The sequence below is a fragment of the Choloepus didactylus genome, chromosome 19 (assembly GCF_015220235.1).
Source record: "Choloepus didactylus isolate mChoDid1 chromosome 19, mChoDid1.pri, whole genome shotgun sequence".
Lineage (NCBI taxonomy): Eukaryota > Metazoa > Chordata > Mammalia > Pilosa > Megalonychidae > Choloepus > Choloepus didactylus.
In genome coordinates this window covers 37,157,075-37,181,708 of record NC_051325.1, presented here as the reverse complement: position 1 = coordinate 37,181,708, position 24,634 = coordinate 37,157,075, and the positions used below count along the sequence as shown (strand labels likewise).

The following is a 24,634-nucleotide window of genomic DNA, read 5'->3' as shown; positions in this document are numbered from 1 at the left end:
TTGAGTATTTTATTTTCAAATGGAAAAAAAATTCAAATTAACACCTGAAATTTTAATTACCATTCTCTAAATCCATATGATAAAGATGAAGAAATCAAGACCTGTGAGTGGGTCAAATCTAAATCACTTCTTACAAAACTGTAAAGAGTGCAGGCATCAAAGGTAACCTAATTGCTACCACTTATGTCTGTGTGTGTCAGGAGAATGTACCAGTACACATTTGTAAGTGCAGAGATGATCTCTGGACCTGGTAACTGGTTACTTCTTTTTTTCTTAATGTATGTTAGTATGCATTTATTTTTAAAGTTTGCACACATGCCATAACTCCAATGTAATAAAACAAATAAAAAGAGGCCTTAACATTCAGACACAGTTTTAGCACATAGTCTCATCAATGTCCCAAGCCAGTCCCAAAATGGAGGTAGAGAATATGTTCCTATTTCACAAAGTCTTATATAGGGGGTAAGTGGTTCAAGAGGCCTAAGCACCAACCAGGCTCTCTGTGGCTGGGGCAGGGGAAGGAAGACACCTTTTAAATTTTGTACCGTTTACATAACTATCAATTTGAAACAAACAAAAAATTAACAAAAAAGCTGGTTTCTTCTCCATCCCCATACATGAAAGCAGTTACATTTAAGACAGCAAGCATTTACTAATAACAACTTAACTATGCACTGGAGCTGCGATTCGCCCAGTGAAGTGAAGGCATGAACTGAGCTCCTCCCCCCACCAGCCAAGTCCCAGAGGATGCTCTTAGCAGGGCTTGCTCAGGATGACCAGGTTCTTGGCTAGGGACAAGGGGAAAGAGAGCCTTGGTTTCTGTCCCCAGGCTGGGATGCAATGTTTCTTTTCCAACTGGTTTTTTCTTCCTCTGCTTCCAGCTGAATCTATGCCAACATAAGGCCCCTTCTGCCTGAGCAAGCATAAGAGTACCCTGGCAACTGAGATGATGACAGAGGTCTGGGAGCTGGGGTCGTTTGTAAGAAAGTGGGGAGGGGAGGAATCCCAGTAGAAAAATACTTCCAGTGTGTGCATTTGGTAGAAAAGCAAAGTGAGAGGGAAAACCAAACCAGCCTTCTCTCCTTTTAGAATCTGAGACACATGATAAGGGGATTAGAGAGACAAATCACTCTCCCTACCAAAAGGGCAACAAGGAATGGAGGGTAAGAGGAGCCACAGGAAGCTGATGCTTTTCTGGGAAAAGATGGTTCACAAAAAATGGGGGCACAGAACCCTTGACCTAGAATCCGATTTCTTATCTCTATTTTCACACTTCATGTAATTTAACTAGAAACGTGAGCTCCTGGAGGGCAGGACTGTGTCTTATTCATCTTGTGTCCTTGGGATAGAGTAGATGATAAGGGAAGGATGGTTGGCTGGGCAAACAACACTTGGAGAGTTAATCCATTGTCTTATTTGTACAGATGAGGAAACTAAGGCTCAGGGAGGTATAAACACAGAGTAGCTTGCTCAGTAAAACCTGCTGAATGAAAGCCTGGTAAAGAGGTCGGAAAAGGACCAGAACCCAAGGCTCCTGCCCTTCCTGACAAGCCCCGCTGAAGTTGGAAAGAAATGAACAGGAGCAGTGAAGGTTACCAGGGAGGAGGAGAAAATACAGGGGCAATTGTGTTCCTAAGGCCCAACCCCCTTAAACCCCAAGCCTTTGCAAACAGACCCTGCCTTATATAGGGTGGGGTAGGGATGGGCTCCAAGCTGGGCCACAGAACCACCTCCCTCCAATTACGGTGATCAGTCTAGTCATGAGCACATGACCTAAGTAACCAATCAGAATTTTTCTTTGGGATTTTTCTACCTGAACCAGGAGAGAAATGGAGGTGGAGGGAGGTAGAGGCTCTTTCCCACTAAGACCTAAAGTTATAAGCTGGAGAGGCCCTGTAGCCATGGCCCAGACTCATGGGAAAGTCATTATGAACTAAGTCAACATGCAGAAAGAACAGCTCCATGCTACTCTTTCCTATGTGAATCAGTAAATCCCCCTTCTGCTGATTAAGATGGTATGAGCTGGCATTCTGTCACCTATGACTAAGAGCAAATTGGACAATTCAAGAAATGAGGTAGAAAACAAGAAACAAGAGGGGATGGAAGCTGGAGCCGAGATTCTCAACCTGGGGTCCGTGGATCCCTAACAATACATGAGAAATTACACATGTAGCACCTGATAGATTTTTACAACGGTCCATGAGCTACCAAAGGATTAAAAATTAGGGAGCTACAAAAAATGGAATACTATTCAGCCATAAAAAGGAATGAAGTTCTGATACATGTTACAACATGAACAAACCTTGAAAAGATCATACTACGTGAAATAAGCCAGACACAAATGTGCAAATATTGTATGATTCCACTTATATGAAATACCTAGAGTAAATAAATTCGTAGAGAGAAAGTGATCAGAGGTTACCAGGGGCTGGGGGAAGGGGAAAATGTGAAGTCATTGCTTAATACCTACAAAGTCTCTGTTTGGGGGGATTGTGCCAGTTTGATGTATTCTGTCCCCCAAAAAGCCATTATCTGATGCAATCTTGTGTGGGCAGACATATTAGTGTTAATTAGATTTTGGAATCCTTTGGGTGTTTCCATGGAGATGTGATTCAATCAACTTGGACAAGACCTTTGGTTGGATAATTGCCATGGAGGTGTTGCCCCACCCATTCAGGGTGGGTTTGAATTAAATTACTGGAGCACTATATAAGCTCAGACAGAAGGAGCAAGCTTGCTACAGTCAAAAGGGACACTTTGAAGAATGCACAGGAGGTGAGAGAGGAACTACAGTTTACATAGACATTTGGAGACGGCCTTTGAAAGCAGACTTTTGCTCCAGAGAAGCTAAGAGAGGACGAACGCCCCAACAGCAACTGAGAGTGACATTTTGGAGAGAAGCTGAAGCCTAGAGGGGAACGTCCTCGGAGAAAGCCATTTTGAAACCAGAACTCCGGAGCAGACACCAGCCACGTGCCTTCCCAGCTAACAGAGGTTTTTGGGACACCATGGCCACTCTCCAGTGGAGGTACCTGATTGCTGATGTGTTACCTTGGACACTTTATGGCCTTAAGACTGTAACTGTGTAACCAAATAAACCCCCTTTTATAAAAGCCAATCCATTTCTGGTGTTTTGCATTCCACCAGCATTAGCAAACTAGAACAGGGATGAAAAAGTTTTGGCAATGGATGGTGGTGATGGTAACACATTGCCAATGCAATTAATGCCACTGAATTGTACACTTAAAATGATTAAAAGGGCAAATTTTCTGTTATGTATATATTACCACAATTTAAAACACACGTACACCTACACAAAACTCAGGAGCTTGAGAAAAAAGCTACATTCCCAAAGCCAGGAATTCTGATGAGGATCTACCTGGAGTTTTTGATTGGTCCACCAAGTCCTGTAAGTCTACTTCCTTACTCTTTATTTCCATCTTCCAATCCTGATGGCCCCAGCTTCCCTCATGCCTTTACCACCACAACAGCCCCGCACAGATCTTCCTGCCTCAGAGTGATAACAACAGAACTGATCATTTCTTCTAGCTGCTCTCTGCTTTTGGCAACTATTGTGCTGGGTTATTCCCCACCCTGCACCCCCACCAAGCTTTCAGTAGGGTGACCATACCTCCTGGTTTTCCTGGGACAGTCCGTTTATACCTGCTGCTCCAGAGTAATTATTAATGGCACCCCCTCTTTTACTCTCAAAAAACGTCTTAGTTTGGATGGTTTAAGGCCACCCACCTGCCAGGAAACCAATGGGAACCTTCCTCCTCCCCTTTCTTCCCAGTCACAGATCCTGTCCCATGGTGCGGAGAGGCATACAAGGAAGATTCTAAGTATCTCTGGGCAAAAAGGGAGAGGAGGTTGGGGCAAAAGGGTACCACCAGAAGACACGGTCATTATTTCCCCTACATTCCCCCATTCCAATTAGTTGATGGGAGATATGGTGGGAATTTGATTCAAGTCCTTTTTACATACACACACACCCCTTCCTTGGGAACCTGCAATCCCCCACCTTTGGGGAGAACTTGCCTCTCATTTCTAAACTCACCCTCCCTGACTGAGAAGCTGGATGGTTAGCACTTCCCACCTCTTCTCCCACAGCAGTTTGCTGCCCCTCCTCTCTTCTAACAGACCTGGATCAAGGCTGGAGCATGGAAGGCTTCAGCCTCTCCCTCCTCAGAGGCTCTAGAAGCCTCTCTGCCATCAGCCGAAGTCTCAGCCCCTAGCTCGTCAGCACACTAAAGGGAGGGTCCCTCTCAGCAGTGGGGCTAAAAGGGCCCAGAAAGAGGAGGACTGTGTCCAGGGTATGGCCAGTTCCCTGTATGGGATCAACTGGGTAAGTGCTCCTGGGGGCAAGGGGCTTGTGTTGGGTACTTGCTCATAAGATTGTGGGGTTGGGCTGTGTGAGCTGGGGAAGGGTGGAGCAGGGGGATAGTGTGTGTGGATGGGGATGGGGGTTACTCTCTCTGGTCCCTTCTTCATTTGTCACCAGCCTAAAACAGACTTTTAACATTCCACTCCCCTGTCTAGAAAACTCTTTATTGGCTCTCCTTCTCTATAGCCTCCTCAGACTGGGCTGCTCCAGTTCTTGCTGGAATGTCCTTCTTACTCCTCATCTGGCTAGCTCCCACTGGTCTTGCAGGACTATTCAGACAGCAGTGTCTCTAGGAAGCCTTTCCCAATCACCCCCACTGTTCTAGTTTGCTAATGCTGCAGAATGCAAAACACCAGAGATGGATTGGCTTTTATAAAACGGGGGTTTATTTCGCTACACAGTTACAGTCTTAAGGCCACAAAGCATCCAAGGCAACACCTCAGCAATCGGGTACCTTCACCGGAAGACGGCCAGTGGTGTCCGGAAAACCTCTGTTAGCTAGGAAGGCAGCTGGCGTCTGCTCCAAAGCTCCGGCCTCAAAACGGCTTTCTCCCAGGACGTTCCTTTCTAGCAAGCTCGCTTCTCTTCAAAACATCACTCCCAGCTGCACTCTCTTTCTCCCCCCCCCCCCCCAGTCAGCTCATTTCTATAGCTCCACCGGTAAGGGCCCACCCTGAATGGGCGGGGCCACGCCTCCATGAGAACATCTCATCAGAATCATTGCCCACAGCTGGGTGGGGCACATTCCAAGCAAATCCAACCATCACCAAAACGTCTGTCCCACAAGACTACAAAGACAATGGCATTTGGGGGGACACAATACATTCAAACCGGCACACCCACTCTCCCCAGGCTGGGGTAAGACAGTTCTCCTGTGAAAGCCCACATCACCCTTTGTTGAAGGCTGCCTCAAAGTACTGACACACTGTGACTGATGACCCACCCCACCCTGCCCCTCTGACAGTGCAGTGAACCTCTTGGGGTCTGAGAAGGCACCCAGTCCCAGTTATAGATTAGATGTTCAAGCCCTTATGTCATCTGAATGAATGAGGAGGAAGCAACACCTAAGGTCTGGTCAGTCATTCTGTGTCAGCCAGTGGTTTTCAAAGGCCCCTTTCCTTGGGGAAAATTTTTAGAGGTTTTTCAAACAACTGAGCATTTCCTGCCAAGCAAGAGGGATTTAAACTGCCCAAGGACCTGCCTTCATTGTTTCTCCAGGTAAGATTTTATTTTCAGCAGGTCTGGTTGCTAAAAAGCTTTAAAACCACCTCCATGTTCTAAAAACCCCAATGACATTCTGAGATCCTTATAACTTTGGGAAAGAGCTCTAATGAGACTTTCATCCTTACCAGGCCTCATTCCATTTATGAAACTTCAAGACCCTTGCTGGTCTACCTTCCAGGGTCAATGAGAAGAAATGAGGAATCTGTTCCAGGCTCCAGCCTCCTGGGAACATAACAGAGATATTGATGGCAGTTCTATATTTCTGCTCTTTGTAAAGCTTTTGGACAGACATGCTAATAATGCCAGGAAGGCCCTTTCCTTACTCCTACCCCCATACCTTTTATTATTTTGTAATTCATTTCAAATCCCATTACAATTAATTTCATGGAACTAACCAAATTCTAATGCTGGAATGGAATTCATTTTTGTCAACAACTACTTGAATCAAGTGAGCCACAGCCACGTAATACTGAGGCACCACGAGGTGGGAGTCAGACAGGCCAACATCTGCACCCTGGCTCTATTGTTTACATCTGTGTGACCCTGGGTGAGCTGTGAGCTTTAATTTCCTCATCTATAAAATGGTAATAAGACAATAACATAATCCTTGCATGAACTACAATGCCTGGCACCTGGGAAAGGCTCAGCAAATATTAGTTGAATCTAGAACGTACGTGAAAAAAAAAAAATCCCATTTCAGGAAGTTCCATAATAGTCACTTCTAAAGGCTCTTTCCAAAATTTTTCAAGAGGGTAACCTTGGGCAAGTCACCTACCTCTCTAAACCTCACTGTCCATATGTGTAAATTGAGGATAATAATATTTGTAACTCACTAGACTACTGTGAGGAAACCAAGGCAGCACAATACCTGATAATAGGTGTTCAATAAGCCTTTATTTCCTTCCCTTTCAATATGGCAAAACAGGGAAACAGCCTCAGAAAAGTCAAATAACTTCCCCAAGATTGCAGTTGGTAAATGATGGGGCCTGAATTCAAACTCAATTTATCTGACTCCAGAGTCCTGACTGCTATTATTATTCCCATTTTATAGATGAGGACACAGGCTCAGAGGGGTCAAAGAGCTAATCAATGGCAGAAACCAAACTTAAGCATTCTTCTGCTCAGTGATAAAATCTTGGTCAAAAAAATCCAAAAAGTAAAAACAGATCTGGTTATGACTTAGCTATCTGGTCCTCCCTGCTGAATACTGTACCTCAAAAAATAAATATAAGAGAATAAAAAAATAGAGGACTAACTCCAACAGCAGAGAATTATCAGAAACCGAAACACAATAATCTCTGTTCATGTGGACACCACCTCTAAATATAATCTGATTATTTAGAAAAGAATGTAAAGAAAGGAACGTCAGCAATCAGGCTTCCTACTAAGGAAAACAGTACCTCAAAGATCCCAAGTAATCAATCAGAAAACAAAAAAAATTAGGAGAATAAGCACTGACGTTCTCCAGGCATTCAGAATCCTTAATCCTGGCCACAGTAGCTGCTATACCCCCTTGTTGTGGGGTTCAGGGGTAACTGACAGTCTACCTTCCTACTCTCCATTCCCTCCCTCCCTCCCTCCCTTCCTCCCTTCATACCTTCTCTTCTTGGCTCCTAATGTTAGGGGAAAACATCCAATGCTCCTGCCATTCCACTCTCCATTTGCCTTCCTCACCACCACCCTCTCCCAATCAAGCTTCCTTCCAAACCCTGCTGAGCACTCGAGAGTGCCCTCATGTTCCACCAGATATGAGACCTGGTTCTAGATCCAGTTCTGCTGCCAAACAGCTCTGATTAAATCAAAGCCTTAGTTTCCTCACCTGTAAAATGGGGGTGGAGGTACGGACCCAGAAGATCTCTCAAGTCCCTTTATTTCTAACACACTGTAACTCATTAGAACCTGAATAAGGTTCACCCAGGTTAAGCCATCCACCCTTCTTCCTTTCCTATCTACTGTTTACACATGTATCAAGATGTAGCGCTGTAATATTCAGATATAGTAGGGTGTTATCTCTTCATGCTGACCCCACCTTAGGCACTGCATTGACTACCTCTGGAGACTCTTTCTCTAAATAAAAGGATCACTTCTCTTCTGTTCTAGACAAGGCCTCCCTCCTTCCTACCAACCCCAGAGTCATATGCCCTTGTTAGCAATTAAAAAAAAAAAGCAAAAAAGTTGTTTCACATACACGAAAAGATCAGAAAAGTCCTTCTGGGTCTGTTTTTTGCTTAAAAAAACAGAAAAGTCTATGTCTTAAACTATTCAACCAAAGGGGGCAGAAAAATTCAGGCCAAAATTAACTCACAAGTTTTGTAAGAATTAAGACCCAAGAGAGAAGAGAAGTCAGCTCCTTAGAGCCTGGGGGCCAAAGAAGGGGAGGGAAGTGCCTCTTGTTTTTGCTTTCTTCTGTGCTGCCTGAGTTCGCACCTACTCTCCAGGGGAAAAGGCAAGGTTAACCAAACATCACAAAGGTGGACTTTCAGCTGGGCAGCTGTGGGCCTGCACCTCTCCAAGAACTCAACAGGGTTGATAAATGAAGATAACTGGCTGAGAAGGGGCTGAAGTTCACCCTGGAGCCTCTTTCTTTATCTACTGACACTGAGAGGACTGGGGAAAAGTCTGTCTACATAAACACAAACACTCTCTCCTCTCCCAGGACTTCTCACTTTCTCCTTTGGATCCTAGGATCCTAATGGTACGTTATAAGCCCAACTCTTAGTCATTTCTGTGTAAGTTCCTACACTCTACCTAGCACAGTGCTCTATACTACTAGTTGTTCAGGAAACAGGATGAATGAGTAATGGAAGGCTAACATAATGGACTCTGAGATTCTTAATGGGGACACAATAAGACAAATACCGTGCTCTTCTCAAATCCTGAGATGCTATAAAAATCATCAAGACTGAAAGGGTGCTGGAAATGTTCTATATCTTGATCTGGAAGGTGGTTACATAGTATACACATTTGTAAAAATTCATCAAGCTGTAAACTTAAGACTTGTCTGCTTTACCGTAAGTTATACCTCAAAAAAAAAAAAAAAATCAAGACACACCAGAAATTGCTATTTATATACCAACTTTCTCCTAGGTCTCTTTATAGACTTTCTAATCCTCTCCAGAGTCTTATAAAATGGGGTAGAAGTACGAATTATTCTGATCCCTTACCAGGAGGAACCTGTAATAGAGGGAAAGACAGGGCCTTGTTCAGCCTCATCACACAGTCAGGAATGTAGTGGGGACAAGACCCTGGAGTTTGTGATCCCACACCCAGGCTGCGCTAGCCCGCCAAACCACAGCCAGCCAGTTATAACTCAAAGGAAAACAACCCCCTAAAATAGTAACTGTTTGCTCCCTCTCTCCTGTCATCTGACTTTCTGCATGGCAACTTTAATTTTATTTTCAAAACCATTCTGGTGGGGTTGGCAACATGCCACCACAGCATCTGCTGAGAAGCAGGGAGGCAGCAGAACTTCTCAATGGAATGAGGAAACAGGAGCCATGAGTTCAAGTTCCAGCTTTAACTTCAATGAACTATGTCACTATCAAGAGGCCATCTAACCTCTCTGGGCCTGGGATTTCCCTTCCAAATGAGCAAGATGAGGCTCTAAAGTTAATGTGACTTTCCAGAGCTGCTTAGGAGGCAGGAATGTACTATGAAAGTTAATGGAAGGTCACAGAGAGAACTCTTTCAATGGAGCACTAGTAGGGACTTGAGGTTTTAACCGCCCTAATTTAGAACCAGCTGGGTAAACGCTTTCCATATTCCTAAGGGCTTAGCTGCTCATGGTGGAGCCAGTACTTAACATTAAGCACACAAGACCTCTGACCTTTACAGAGGAGCCCGCTGCACTCCTCAATGCTCCCAGAATCATTTTTTGTCTCCTTAATTACCATCCAGAAGAGCAGGTTTCTTTGAAATTACTCAAGTCAAACCAGCCCTTAGCAACAAGTTCCTTTCTTCACTATTGTCACACAGGAGACAAATTCCCTGCATCCTGTGGCCACAGAGTTGGGTCAGTGAGGAAGTCAAGTCCTGCCACAAGGACTTGTGTAACTGGTTGCTGCTGTGTTTTTGTCCAACAGGGCTTCAGCCTACTCAGCCTCTGGCAGAAATCTGTGCCTCTGATTTACCAAAAGACTGGTAGTAAAGTCAGAGTCAGGCTATGATCCCCACAAGGCTCAGCTGCCAGGAGAAATGCCCGCCAGCATCTGTGCTACTCTCCTGGACTGAGGCTCAGGGGAGCAGTTAAATACCATTATTCAGCTCTGGCCTCTGAACCAGAGAATCAAAATGGAAAAAATCCAGCACCTTCTACAAAACAGCCTATGGCTGCCCTCGACTTTTACAACAAGCAAAGATGTACCCAAGCTGTTAACAGCCAAAATGAATGCCAAGCTGCTCCATCTTTTTATGTAACAAAACTGCTTGGAGCAACACCTGGCTCTCTGGGGGGTTACTATAATATGGTACTCGTTGACTCAGAGAAGGATAGAGCAGGAAGGAATCTTAGCACTCATTTAATCCATCCTTTTTTTTTTTTTTTTTTTTAGAAAAAGAAGGACCAGAGAGGGGAAGGCCCTTGCCTAAAGATACACAGTAACACAGTCAGAACTAGAACCTGGGTGCATAGTGTCTTAAGTCCTAAAGCTCTGCTTGACCATCCTGGACAATGGAGGGAGCACCCAGGGAATAGGAAAGCTAAGAGGAGGCTGGGAGCTCAGGCAGGTGGGGGTGGGGTGGGGGTAGAGTTCTCAGATTCTTGTGAATGGGATAGCAGATAGAGTTTGGGGCCTCAGAAATAGAGGTTCTTGTCTTCAAGGGAGGTAAATAGCTCTCTCTTGAATCAGAGATAAACACGAAAGGAAGATTAAATAAACTCAACAGCTAATAGAGTGAACCAGCCAGGAAGCTGAGAGTTAAAAGCACACTATGCGGCAGCCAAGGACCTGATTAATAATTGAGGCTGGGTCAAGCTTGTTTAAGCAGTGAGGATTTGCCTGCTTACCTTCAGCATGTCACTTGAGATACTCTCAGAATGGAGAAAAGTTTTATTCTGCCCTCTACCCAGCTGCCCAGGATGTGCCAGACAAAGCAGAAGGGAAACCAGAGAGAAGCAATGAGAGAAAGGGTAGTGACCCATGGGTCCTCTCATCCCCCCCTTGGGCAGTAGTGGGTAGAAAGCCTACCAGTGGGAAGCTTCTCTGAGGTGATGCCAGGAAGATGGCTGCTGGTGCCTAGCAAACAATGCTCTAGAGACAAAAAGTGTCCATTTGGTATGTGCCTCACTAAATACAGCTTAACAGAAATTCCTTAGTGTGACATCTAGGGCCTCCTCAGGTAGGACCCTCTATACGTCCCAGTTCTTTCTCTACCTAAGCCACCACTTGCCTCATCCATACACACCCCACCTGAACCCAAATACACACAGAGCATACACTAATTTCTGTATGTTGGTTCCCACAATTCCCTGTTCACTTCCTATGTCCCAACACCTGCTTATCTGTCAAGGTCTTACTCAAAACCCCTCCCCTTCTTGGCACTGTCTCAGAGACAATCAGTAGGAGTTCATTTTTCTCTCCTTCCTTCTACTATACTTTACCTGGATTCCAATGATGTGTGCCTTATAGTACAAATAGCTGTGCACTGTCTGTCTGTGTTTCTTCCAGCCCTCACTAGACTGGGAGCTCTTGGAGGATAAGAACTCCATGTGCCATTCATCTGTCCCATATAGTCTGTTCATATGGGGTTTTTAAAATTGGGCACTCAAATGTTTGCTGAACTGAGTGGAACTCAATCTAACAACCTTTATTTTTTCCTTTTCCACCAATATCTGGCAGAATTAAACAGCCCCATCCTGGGATGTTCTGGGATGACCAGGAGACCCAGCTCCTAAACCTGCGGTAGCCGGCTCTTTCAGGGACCACTTGTGTGGCCTGGCCTCTTTGCCTCTTACCTCTGAAATAAGAGTAATGGTTCTTGTCAGGCAAGCTGAGGGCTTCAAGACAAGAAGCTCTGGAAGCATAGATTCTCAAGTTCAAGGCCATTATTTTAAACACCCCTTAGACCCATGCACCATTTACCAACTAAAGCTTTTTTCCAGCCAAATGTCTTTTCTTTTATCATAAATGCCCTAGTGTATAGCTATTGAGAGAGCTGTACTGAGGACTCTGGGTAGCCTGTTGGCTTTTTATTTCCAGAGTGTGGAGATTTCCATCTCAAGTGTGGAGACAATTCTTGGCTTCAGGAAAAGCCTGGAGTTTCAGGCCTGCTGTTCTGACGAATCTCATGATATAATGTATCAATTGGTTCTCAATCTATGGGTTGTAAACCCCTGTAGTTCACAGTTATCATTCAAATGTTCTGCCATTTATGCCACATACAGTCCTAGTAAAGACACATAGAACAGTGGGCATTCAGTAAATACCGGAGGAAGGGAAAAATAATCAAAAGCATTTCTAATTTACTGAAATTTTTGGATTATGTAGCTTCTCAATTAATCAGTACTAAAAGTACAACTATCATCATGACTGTCCCTGACATTTTCTGGAACTAAAAAGGGTCTCCTAACCTGAAAAGACTGGGGACCTCTGGGTTGACGAAAGTTCCCTGGATGGGCGGGGGGATTCAGGCTGGGTCCCAGCCCTAGCTGACTCCCAGAGAGCAGAGCCTGAGCTAAATCTATGGACTTGGTTTCCTCAGCAGAACAACAAAAGGATAGGATTAAGAATATACACAGGTCCTCCCAGCTCTGCTTGTTGTGACACCCTTGCCCTTAGGCCAGTCTTTGAAGCTCTAGAGCTGTATCTGCCATAGCTTGACACCCTCTTGAATGGTGGTTTTCAACCAAGGTGCTCTTGTCCCCCAGACATTTATGATTACCATGACAGGAGATGGGAGGTTCTACTAGCATATACTGGGTAGAGGCCAGGAATGCTGCTAAACATCCTGCAATGTACAGGACAGCGCCCAGCAACAAAGTTGCTGATTTCAACTGAATTGGTGTTTTAAGTCAGACAGTGAGCTGTATCTAACAACATATAGTGCCTTTCACTGGTTCCTTTAAAAAGGGGCCAGAGAATTAACAGGTCACACTGGCTCATTATCCAATCCAAAGTGTCAATTGTGCTGAGGTTCAGAAACTTTGCTCTAGACACCACTAAAGAAATGAGCTTATTGTGGTAAAAGAAATAGAAAGCAGGCTGGGAAATGCATGACGCTAACGTCATAGCAGATTGTGAATAAATGAACACAAGTGAATAAAGGCTCTCAAACTATTCTGGCCACATGTGAACAGTCTCCTTGTCATCTTCTCTCTGGCACTGGTTCCACTTCTGTACCCACTATTGACACACAGCCCTACTGAATCTGGCAGGGGAATCTAAGATTGAGCATTAAGAGGGAGGAGCCAGGGCAGCAGCATGGTGGGGCAGGAAGGCACTAGACTTGGAGCCTAAAGAAGGTTCTAGCCCTGACTATGCCCCTAGGGAAGCCACTTAATTGGTCTGGGCCTTAATTTCATCCTCGGCAAAATGGGGCTAAAACTGCAATCTGTCCTACTTATCTGCCTCTTTAAAGTAGCCTAGTCTGGGTAACAACTCCTCTTTCCACTGAGCGGGTAATAGCAGGCAGCCTACAAACATGCACAAGTCTTATTTTTGCTTTTATAACCATTGGGTCTTACAAAGATCACAAACAAGGAACTTACAGTTTCTTCTTACGCAGACAGTAAAGAGCCAACTCCTCAAGTTTATTAGTTCCTACTTCCCTTTGTAGGAAATAAGACAATTATAAAGAAATTGATAATAATTATCAGAATAGACTATATTTTTAAATTCAGTATTCCAGGTTATGACTAAATTAAGTTAAACCCTTACACATTCTTATGCCCCACTGAAGTAGCTTCTAAGTCAAATAAACAGCTTCTAAAAAGTACTATATATATTTCCATATTACCGTCTAGTTTTTTCTCAAAAACTTTTCCTATTAAATCAAAATTCCAAGCACTAGTACATTTTGAGACCCTTTCTACTTGAACATTCCATTACTCTCCAAAATAGCTATTCAATAAAATACAGATTCTAGGCCTCCTCTTTGGTAAAGTCCATATACACACACATCCCAGGCTGTTTCAGCTCCCTCCACTGCATGCCATGTACTGTGAATTCCAGTGTGCTTCTAGAATAGATCACACTGTACCTTGATTATTTCTTTACTTGTTTGTCACTTCATCTCCTCAGAGGCAATGACCATCTGCATTTACCCAGCAACTAGAACAGTACCTGGCACACAGCTCAAGTCAATACATACTTATAAAACAACGATGATAACAAATCAAGTTTCCAGCTACCTTCTTTTAAAATGGGACACCTGATATTAAAAGCAAATGTCTATGACTCCCAGGAACGAGACTGGCCCTGGGAGGATTGAAAATGCCTACTTGACTATAAGGGGGAAAAGAAAGGTAATAAAATAAGGTTATAGTGGCTAAGAGATCTCAAATACAGTCAAGAGGCAATCCTGGAGGCTTCTCTTATGCAGGCTCCAACTAGATATCCCAAATGACCACAGCATGCCATGCCCTTACCAACAGTAGTTCTGAAATACCTAAGTCCCTATTTGAGATTCTATAAAAGATTCTCTCACTAAGTTTTATCTCTCAGAAACTTAAAACCACCAGAGCATTCTTATGCTAGACAGGTCCTAAAACCCAAAGGCAACAGCCTCTTTAAGAACAACAATCAGATGCAGCCCCTTTCCCTATGGTGTCGACACCCCCTTTCAATATGAACAAGTTAGAGTGGTCACTGCCTAGACACCCCTAAAGATCAAGAAAGTGATTTAAAAGAGAGGAAGGGGTAGCAACAGACGAGATAGGATTTATTATAGGATTGAGAATACTGAAACTTTATATAAACATATATATATATTTAGATGCTAGGGTATTAAAATAGCTAGAAGGAAATAACTGAAATGGTGGAATAGTAACCTATAACATTCTTTGAAATACGCTCTATAGCTATTTGTTGAATAGTGCTTTGAAAGCACCTTTCTATATATATCCTATATTTCACAATAAGGAAAGAACTGAAACTATGGAACTGTAGTCCATAACATTTTTCGCAATTATCTATATAACTAGTTGTTGAGCTGTATTTTGAAAGTTAACACTTTTCTGTTAGATTTTACAATAATGGAAATAACTGAAATTATGGAACTGTAACCCATAACACTCCTTGAAATTTGCTCTCTACTTGTTAAATCATACTTTGAAAGTTATCACTGTTATGTATATATGTTAAAGCTCACAATAAAAAAAAGCATTAAAAAAAAAAAAAGCAAATGTCTTTCCATGCAGATTTGGGATCTCAACAATCAGAGCCCCCAAACAGTTCACAATATCCCAATCCTTTTCAAAATCCCTAGTTTCTTTTTCTCAAATATACTACTCTGCATGCAACACAGCTACATGAAAGCAAAGATTCTTTTGCAACTTCCAGTTGTAACTATAGATATGAAGTGGTGCCAGATACCATACATGAGTGTTTACATCCAGCTTCCACTCCATAGCTGCCTACTCCTTCTTTAAGGCCTAACTCAAAAGATCTCATTGTCATCCTCAACCCTAAACTGGGGTGACTGCTCCCTTCATCAAACCTCCACTGAGCTCCATTTAGGGTGCTCCTGTGGGTGGCATATACAGCCAATTTTCGACTTTAATTACTCCTGTCCTACATTTATCTCCCCACTAAGAGTATGGGTCTTTTGAGAGCAGAATCATAAGGCAGGGCCTCACACTTGGGCAGGAAACGCTGATTAGGTGAATGGCTAAACTGCTTTGAGACTCACAGAGCCTCCTGGCTCTGAGCAAAGTCAACTGCCCTGGTTGCTCAATGGAAGGAAACTTTTTTCAGCAGGCTGTACCAAGCCCCAGGTCTAGCACCCTAAGCAACCTGGTGCTTGATGCCCACTTTTGAGGGTGAAAAAGAAAAGCTAATGTTCCTTGCTGAGTTTTAACCTGATTAGGAATCCCTGCTCAAAAATTTGTCATCATCCTAAAATCTAGAAAAATGTCATTTTACAGAATCAAATAGGGCAGGTTTGATGATGGAATTTCCTGCATTGATTCTCTCCCATCATCTATATTTCATAATCCCACCTAACTCCCTCTCCCCTAGCTGAGAAACTCCTCACATTTCTAGTTTTACTTTCTTCATAAGCTCCTGAAACAAAAACGTTACTTAGGATGGTTAAAGACTCAAATGAGAAAATGCATGGGCCGTTTAATTGTAATCATTTTTTCCCTTTCTGTGAGAGTTAAAGATCTGTTCAATTGTAGGATCCACTGGTATAGGTTGTGTCTTTTTCACTGCCTAGAAATCTAACAGCATCTCAGATGGCTCCAAATGCAGGACAGGCTCTCAGAGAACATCTGCTCACCCTAATGCAGGGAACTGGTAGATCAAGACAGTTGCAATGCCACAAAAACAAAACAGGAAGCAGACACAAAGAAACTGAACCAAGAAATCAGATTTCACTGAAAAATAACTTCTAGTAGAAAAAGATATGACTAACCCTCCCCCAGGTGTCTGGCAGTGGGGGACAGGGGAGAGCAGGCTAATTCCAACCCATCTGCGATTCTTATGGCACCCTAGACAAGTCACACAGGGTGAGATTCTTTCTTTACCAACTGGTCCCCCCACCAGGCAATAGTGCTCCATTAGGGTCAGAACCAACAAATAATTTGTCATAACAACCTCGTGAACAACAGCTGATTGAACAATCATCAGTTATGTAGATGACTGTGCTTCTTTCATGAAGAGGAATGCTACCTCATCAGCAGACCATGTGCTTTGAGTTCTTTTTCAAGTGGTGAAGACAGGCTTCTACTGAACCATCCACATTCTATGGCCTCGTTGGATTTGGAGGTAACAGGGGACTTGGAAATAGGTTGAACTGGGTAAAGGATTCAATCTATGAGTGGCAAAAGGAATGAGCAAATGACAGCACCCCTGAGTGCTCAGGAATGAATGCTGGTATAGACATATGAAAAACACCCAACATCTCATCTAATCCTTACAATAACTATAGATATGTCTCTCAAACTTTAATGTGCCTACAAATCACCTGGTGATCTCATAAAATGCAGGTTCTAATTCAGTAGGTCTGGGTGGGTCTTGAGAGTCTGCATCTCTAACAATTTCTCAGATGATGCTACAGATCACACTTTGAGTAGCAAAGTTGTATAGCAGATATTGTTTCCTGATTTAGCAGCTGAAAAGCCAAAGCTCAGAAACATTAAGAGATTTGCCCAGGATCACAAAACTAGCAAGTGGCAGAGGTGAAAAGTGAACTCAGGTCTTCTGACCACAAACTTAATGCCTTTTCCACTATACCATACCACTAAACTTTTAACCTAAACAGTGACAACAAAACAGATGTGCAGCTTTCCTATATCCCTCAATGGAACAATCTTCCACTGACTGTTCATTGCCTGATGTTTCTGTTCCTCCTTGATACCTTTCTCTGGACATGTTCCAGTTCATCAGTGTTGCTCTTAAGGGGTGGAGTGGGCAGAGTTGAATACTCTGAATATTTCAGCCAAGATCTGAGGAGCACATCCCAGAACATGCAGGGTCAAGCCATTTGTTTAAGAATTAACTTGGTTCTGTGTGCTCAGTGGCCCTGACAATCCCTATATCAGGGAGGCAGAATTTTTTTGAAAAGCAATTACACTTTACTGATGCCTTTCATTAGTAAAGGAATGAATATCTAGGACCCTAAAGTTTGTTTGGCCCTTCTTAAGCAGTCTTAGCTGAAGGATTAAATGGTTTAAGTTCTTAACAGGAGCATTGGGCTAGCTTGATTCTCCCATAGCTGCTATTTCTAGCTCTCTCTCCTCCCTCTTACTTGTAGGGCAAACCTGACTCCACTAGAGGTAGGCACTACAGGAGAAAAAACTCAGTTCCAAATAAGAAAGGTGATTTTATAGTTGCAACTGTCCAAGGATAGGCTGTGCTGTAGAGTGAGAAGACAGAGCATTTAATACAAATTCTGTCAGCAGAGGGGTTCAAGCAGAGGTTAATTGCTTGGCAGGAATACTGCAAAGGGAATTTGGGCACTGGATGGTAGCTGGGTGAAATGAACTCGCCAATCCTCAGAGAAGAATTAATCTCTTCCTGCTCAGTTTCCCTCTAATACTTCATTTGTACACTTACCACAGCTTGCCTTTTATCATAGTTACTTGTATATGTATGTGTTTTTCTCACTGAACTATAAGCCCTGTAAGGAGAAGGCAGTGTCTTATTCATCTTTACACCCCTTACTGTGCCTAAGACTAAACCTGAGAAACCAAGGGAAACTTTACTTTCCTCCTATGTGCCAGGCACTGCTAGGCACTTTAAATACATGAACTTATTCCATATCCTCACAAGAACCTTATAAAGTAGTGTTATTCCCTTTTCACAGATGGTGAAATTGAGAGGATAAGTAACTGCCAAGATACTGCTGGTAAAGGGTAAAGCTGACATTCCAACTTGGAATCTTTTGGCTACACCATCACACTGCCTTCTTCCCAGGAAGAACTCAACAAATGTCTGCTGACTTGAACCAAACATCTTAAAAACAGGCCAGTACTACATCTAGTCAGGTTTGTTGTTATCTCCTATCACTGTGCTCAAATTTTCCTTCTAAATATAATCACCCATCCTCAAAATGACCAAAGTTGTTGTTTTTAAATATCCTCTCTCACACTGTTTTAAAGACGGTGGCACACAACAAAACAATTACAGACAAGAGAACCAAGTTTTCATAACGTTTTCTCCCAAAAGAATTCCTCAAGGCCCCAAGAGCTCCTCCACCCCGTCCTCCCAGTCAGTCTTGGCTCCATGTCAGGATTCTGGACCACTATAAACAAACTGGATTCTGGCTTTCCCTCTCAGAGATATAAGGCTTACACACATCTTTGCAGCTGTTCTCCAGGATCTTGCTCTATATACTCAAACCTGACTCTGGACAATTCAAAATCCCCACCACCACCCCCCCAGCAAAACAGTTGGGCTCAAAGGTTCTCACATTTAGTTAAAAACTTCCAAAGAAAATCTATCTTGAATTTAAAATCACATTATAAACCTACTCTGGCAGGCACTTAAAAATATTTAATCTCCCTGCCGAATGGGGCAAAAAAAGATTTTGTCATTTGAATCAAAGGCGCCAGCATGTTTGGACAGTCAACACATAGGGCCTCTCTGACATGCCATCTGTCTTAAGAAGTAAACCAAACCTACTCTGGCCAACCATTTCTTCAAACAAGAAATTTAAATATCACCAAGGGAAATTCCCATTGCTCAATTCCCTGGTGGGTTTCAGGTTTTCCACCCTTGGGCCTCTGAGAGAGGCGATCCTGGCAGGCACATGCACCATTAAGATGCTGTGATTTTCAACCAGACATCTTGATTCCAGAGAACCGAAAGGCCATGTTAACTATAAATTTAACTCATTAAAATGTCTTCCCACATGCTAACGTTTTAGAGCGACTTTATTAAACATGAGAGAACCACCCTGGCTCCAGCAATGAGCAGGACTTAATGAAGACATATTTCCTGAGAGCGCCTCGCCTCTCCGCATCCATCAGACATTTTCAGCTGAACCTAAATTAACCTGTAAATGAACTGATTTGCATCCATAAATCCAACACAAATGTACAAGTGCAGGGTGTTTTGAGATACCCAGTCTCCTTTTCCCAATTTCATACAAAATAAATAATACACTTCTCTTACTAAACTAAAATATGATCCCATCTACAAACTGTTTTCATCTTTATTAAAACAGGAAAAAAGGGAGATCTGAATCACCCAGGTTAGATATTTCACAAATTGATAAAATGCCTTAAAAATAAAATAACCCTTGATATCTGATCATCTTTCTTAAGGAGAAAACCCACAGGACACCACCATTTAGAAAGGTGCCAAAAAGACTTAGTTTGGGGTGATTTTTATTGCAATCCTGGTTTCCACCCAGCCCTCAGTGAAAGAACTTTTCTGTTCTCACAATCAAATCAAAGAAGTCTGATCAACAATGGCTTTATCACAAAAGGAAAGGAATGTTTACCATTTATATATTATTTACTCAATGTATACAATAGGCTATACTCTTTCATTTATTATCTTAGCTAATCACTACCATAGCCATGTGAGATGAATATTATTTCCACTTTACAGATGAGGAAAATGATGACATTTAGGTCCTTTGGATGGCAAGAACTATGCCTGGTTCATCTCTATATTCCAAGCATCTAGCACAGGACAGAGTAAAAGCTGCCACATGCTGGAAAATGAATACATGATAACAGGAAAGGAAAAAAAATTGGGAAAAGACAGGCAATCCAATTTTTGCTCTAGGCCTCTAACCGAACTCACTGCCTGGGACACACCTGCACAATGCAAATAATCTACTTGAGCTTCAAAAATTAGTTTTAAAGGGCAATTTATCATCTTTCCAAGGTGTATGACATAAAGATAGTATCCACATTTGTCTACACTCTCCAGGGAAGAGGATCTGGTCCTGTCTCACTTCCTTTTCCCATACTCAGCACCACAACTTGCACAGGTGGATGTTTAATGAGTTGAGTGATGACAGAGGCCACAGTGACACCTTCGGCCATCATGGGTGGAGACAGAACAGATTTCCAGAGCCGCCAGAAGAACTGGTCTCTAAGTTGAGTTACATCTCTTCTCAAGCCTCATTTCCCTCTCTCTATGATGGAACTACCGGAACACACTCATAAGATGGTTTTCATTCATTTAATAAATATTAGCGAGCACTAACTATGTACCAGGCATTCTGCTTGGTGCTAGGGAAATAGCAATGAATGTAACTGCCACATCATGCCTCATGGGACCCATCATTCTTAGGAGGCACTGAGGCTCACGCAAAGAAAAAAGGAATTTTGCAAACCTCAAAAGACTATGTAATTATGAAGTATTGCTCTTCATCCTGTGTTTCCCAACTTGGCTACTGGCATCACCATCCAACTGGCTGCCTAAGTTATAAACTTGGAGTCATCCTCAACTTCTCTCTTTCCTTCATCCTGCCCATCCCAAAAATCCAACAAATCACTAACTCTCTTTTGAGTCCCCTTCAGAAAAGTCTCTGACAGTATTATTTCTCTTCCAATTTTCAGTGCCTCTACTCTAGGCCCTTTGTTCTGAATGACTGCTCATCTCCTGATATTTCCAAGTCTCCCTGTAATAATGACAATGGCAAGCATTTACTGATCACTTACCTTATGGCAGGCAATATGCTAAGAGCTTTGCATGTCTAACATATTTTAATCCTACAGGGCAGATACGAGTGACCCAATTTGTAGAGGAGGAATGTGAGGCATAGTAACCTGCCCAAGGCACAGGGCTAGTAAGTGACAGAGCTAGGGCTCAAATCCAGGTCTATGAGATCGTATCCTTATCCTCACTGGATTCCTGCCTCTAGTTACTTCCTGATCAGTCTACACTCCTTCCTGTATGCTGCTGCTGCACTGCTCTTTCAAAAATCCAAGCTGATGTATGTCTCTTCTGCCTTAAAAGACTGCCAGTGGTTCGTCATTATCTCCAGGTCAAGATCTAAAAGCTACAGGCTGCCTCCCCAGAGTTATCTATACCCTGTCCCATCCCACAGACTCCAGCCACAATATACTCACTGCTCCTCAAACACATCAAACTCCTTGCCAACCCACCTCACATCCTCCCTCCTCTGGGAAGCCTCCCTTGTTCATTCCCCTCCAGACAAGACTTCCTCCTCTGTAGTCTGCTTAGCTCCTATGTGGGCCCATGTACACATTCATATTTCAACACTGACAACCACAATACTTCTCTCCCTCTCTTTCTCTTTCACACACACACACACACACACACACACACACACACACACACCCTCTTGTCCTGAGTTCCTGGAGGGCAGGTACAGTATATTTCATCTCTGATTCCCAAGGTCCCAGCAGAGTCAATAAGTAACTAAATGAATGGTATGAGGTAATGATAACACCTCACAGCCTCACCGCACCATCCTAACAAGCAGGTAAGACCTTTCCCACACAGGTCCGTAAAAAGAAAGGCACATTCTAGTTGCTTCTGTCTTCTCAGACAAACTCAAAAAGAGAACCTGCTTTCAGCAAAGTTAATTACAACTAACTGAGATTGGTCCTCCACAGTCTGGCAACCTCTCTTTAAGCCTCTTGGAAGCCAATTCAATCACCTCTAAAACAGCAGAAACTAAGCTAGCTCCAGACCAAAAGACCATAGAACTGCCCTCTCAGATGGGAGATGAGGTAAACTGACACCCTTCTCCACCATCCTGCAATGGGAAACCTTCCAAAATGCAGACTAGTAAAAACAGACTCTAATCACCATAAACAGTAGAGGATCCTGAGTGAGGGAGTCATCAGAGAAAAAAAGCTAGAGACAGCAAAATACGCTCTCTGTCTCCCATACCTCCAGTGCTACAAGTGGAGTTCAAGCCACTATTGGATGACTTCAACAGCCTCCTTACTGGTCTCCCTGCTCTCACCTTCCAAAGAGCAGCCAGAAGACATTTTTAAAACATATCAATGATTAAGACATACTGCTACATAGAACCCTCCAACAGCTTTCCATCCTCTTGGAATAAAATCCAAACTCTTTACCAGGAAGTTCAAGGTCTACCTACCCCACACTCCCTTATCTCATAACCCTCACCCCTTCAGTCACTACATTCCAGACACAGGGGTCTTCTTTCTGCTTCTTAAAACAGGCCAATAGCACCCCTTCCCACTTCACATCCTTTTTTTTTCTTAAGCACTTATCACTAACATACAATATTTTCTTCATTTCTTTATTTTCCTGTCTGTTGCCTGTCTTTTCTCCCATCAGGGTGGAGACTGATTGTTCACCCTTGGGAATACCGTGTAGTAGGCATTCAAAAAGAATTTTCAGAATACTTGTTGACTATCAGGATTCTGTGTTCTGTTAGAACTAAGGAAACCTCTATTTAGCTCCTATATATGCTAAGCACTGTAAATCCACAATCTCCCTTCCCTTCAGAGAGGCAAATTAACTTGCACAAGGTCACACAGCTAATTGTGAGCTAACTCCTTGTTTCTCTGGCTCCTACACCCCTCTCAACCCTGCTCTCTTCTCAAGGGGGCAGCAGGACAGGTGGAGGGGTTGTCACTCTATGGTTCACTCTCATATTAATATAACACGAAAAATCAAATATTTACAGTTATTAAAGCATTTTCACTTTCATATCACTTAAAAAAAAAACAGAAAAACCTGCCCAGAAAGCCCTAAAACAACAAGAAGTATAGTAATAGTGCCTCAAGGTTCAACATCCCCGCCCTGAGTCCCGGTAGCATGGACTGGGGAGGAGCCAGGAGCCAATGGAGGAAGAGAGTCCATATTTCAGGTTCAGGGGGAAGCGGGTGAGTCACTGGGTGAAGGCTTGTGCTAGGAAGAACTATGATAAGGCCAGGCTATGAGGCAACAAGAAGTGAATCACAGGGCTTAAAGGCACCTCAGTCTTCATGGAGGACAAACCCTGGCTAATGGATGGGGAAACTGAGGCCCCAAGAGTGAAAGCAACTTGCTCAAGTTCACTCAGCAAGTTGGTGGCAGAGGGGAACCAGGGGTTTCCTCTGCCCCAGTCTCCTCTCCATTAAGGAGGCTTTCTCAAGAATTCTGAGTCAGCAGGGATGGCGGGAGGCCAGGGGAAGTTCCCCGACTCCAGGCAGGGGTCGGGAGAGGCGGGGGTAGAACTGGAAAGGCACAACTGTAAGGATGGTGGGGGGCGGGCAGAAATGAGCCAGGGGGTCGGCGGAGGCAGAAACTGGGAAGCCAGCTGAGGACAAGCCAAAGGGAGGAGGAAAAGGTCGAAGAGAAAAAAGTGAGGGCGAAGGAAGGTACTGCTGGATTAGGGCATGAAGGGGCATGGCGGGATGGGGTGAGTCTGAGAGGAGAGGACTGGAATGAGAGTGATGGTGGAAGAGTCCAGAGCTCTGGAAGACACTAAAGAGAGTGCGACGGGGAGGGTCCCGGACCCGGCGAGGCACGGAGGGGAGTTTGATGGGGTAGAGTCCCAGGCCCCGGACGGACCCCAAGGAGAGTCTGAGAAGGCTGGAGTCCGGGCCCGGGAAGCCTGAGGGAAGCCTGAGGGGGCCGGGTCGCCTCACCGCGCTTGTTTTTGGTGCCGTGCTTCTTGGCAGCCGTCAGCTCCTGCTCGATCTTCTTCTCCAGGAACTCTTGCTTCTTGCTTAGCATTTCCTCCGTGTCCCGCAGCCGCTGGATGGCCTCCTGGGGGGTCGGGCCGCCCTTGCCGGCCTTACCCCCTCCAGCCCCGAACAGCTTCCCGAACACCGACATGGTTGCTGTTGGCCGCGCCGGCCTCCGCCGCCCGCTCCGGCTTGGCTCGGCTCAGCTCCGGCGCCCGCTCTCGGCCCCGTCGCTCCCGGCCGCCGCAGGCCTCACCGCCGCCTCCGCCCCGCAGCTGGGCCCCGCTGCGCCACCTCCCACAGGCCCCCACGCCCGGCCCAGCCGGCGTCAGGGCAAAGAGCCTCTGACTACAATTACCGGCGGGCAACGCGCCAGACGCCCCTCAAATCCAATGGAGGGAGGCGCACTGCATGCTGGGAGGCTATAGTCTTCCGGCTTGGGGAGCTCGGCGGCGCGCCTTTCTAGCCTAGCTGGGGTCAAAGGGCGTGGTGGTATGCTGGGAAATGTAGTCTCCTTGGGACTCGCTCTGTGGGGGGAGGAAGGAGAGGGGAGGAAGAGAAATAACAGTATTAAAAATAACATTAATTAACATTTGGCGTTTTCTAAGACCTAGGCATTGTACTAATTGCTTTACATGAATTATCGTATATTTAATTGTCACAACAAGCCCATGACATATAATAATACAGATGGGGAAACCAAGACTCAGAAAAACTGAATGGCTGACTAGCTCAATGACTAGCCCTGTCTTTGCATATGTTGTTCTCTCTACCTTCAGTAGAATGCCTTT

General features: G+C 44.1%; 1 protein-coding gene across 1 annotated transcript in view; it reads right to left on the bottom strand.

Moving 5' to 3' along the window:
* The window catches only part of CHMP4B (charged multivesicular body protein 4B), a 58,168-nt gene extending 34,038 nt beyond the window's left edge, over positions 1–24,130 (bottom strand). The window contains exon 1 of the mRNA XM_037811645.1: positions 23,805–24,130. Within this exon, the coding sequence (XP_037667573.1) occupies positions 23,805–23,994 (190 nt within the window). The 5' untranslated portion in view covers positions 23,995–24,130. The remainder of the gene's footprint in view (positions 1–23,804) is intronic.
* Positions 24,131–24,634: the final 504 nt, after the last annotated feature.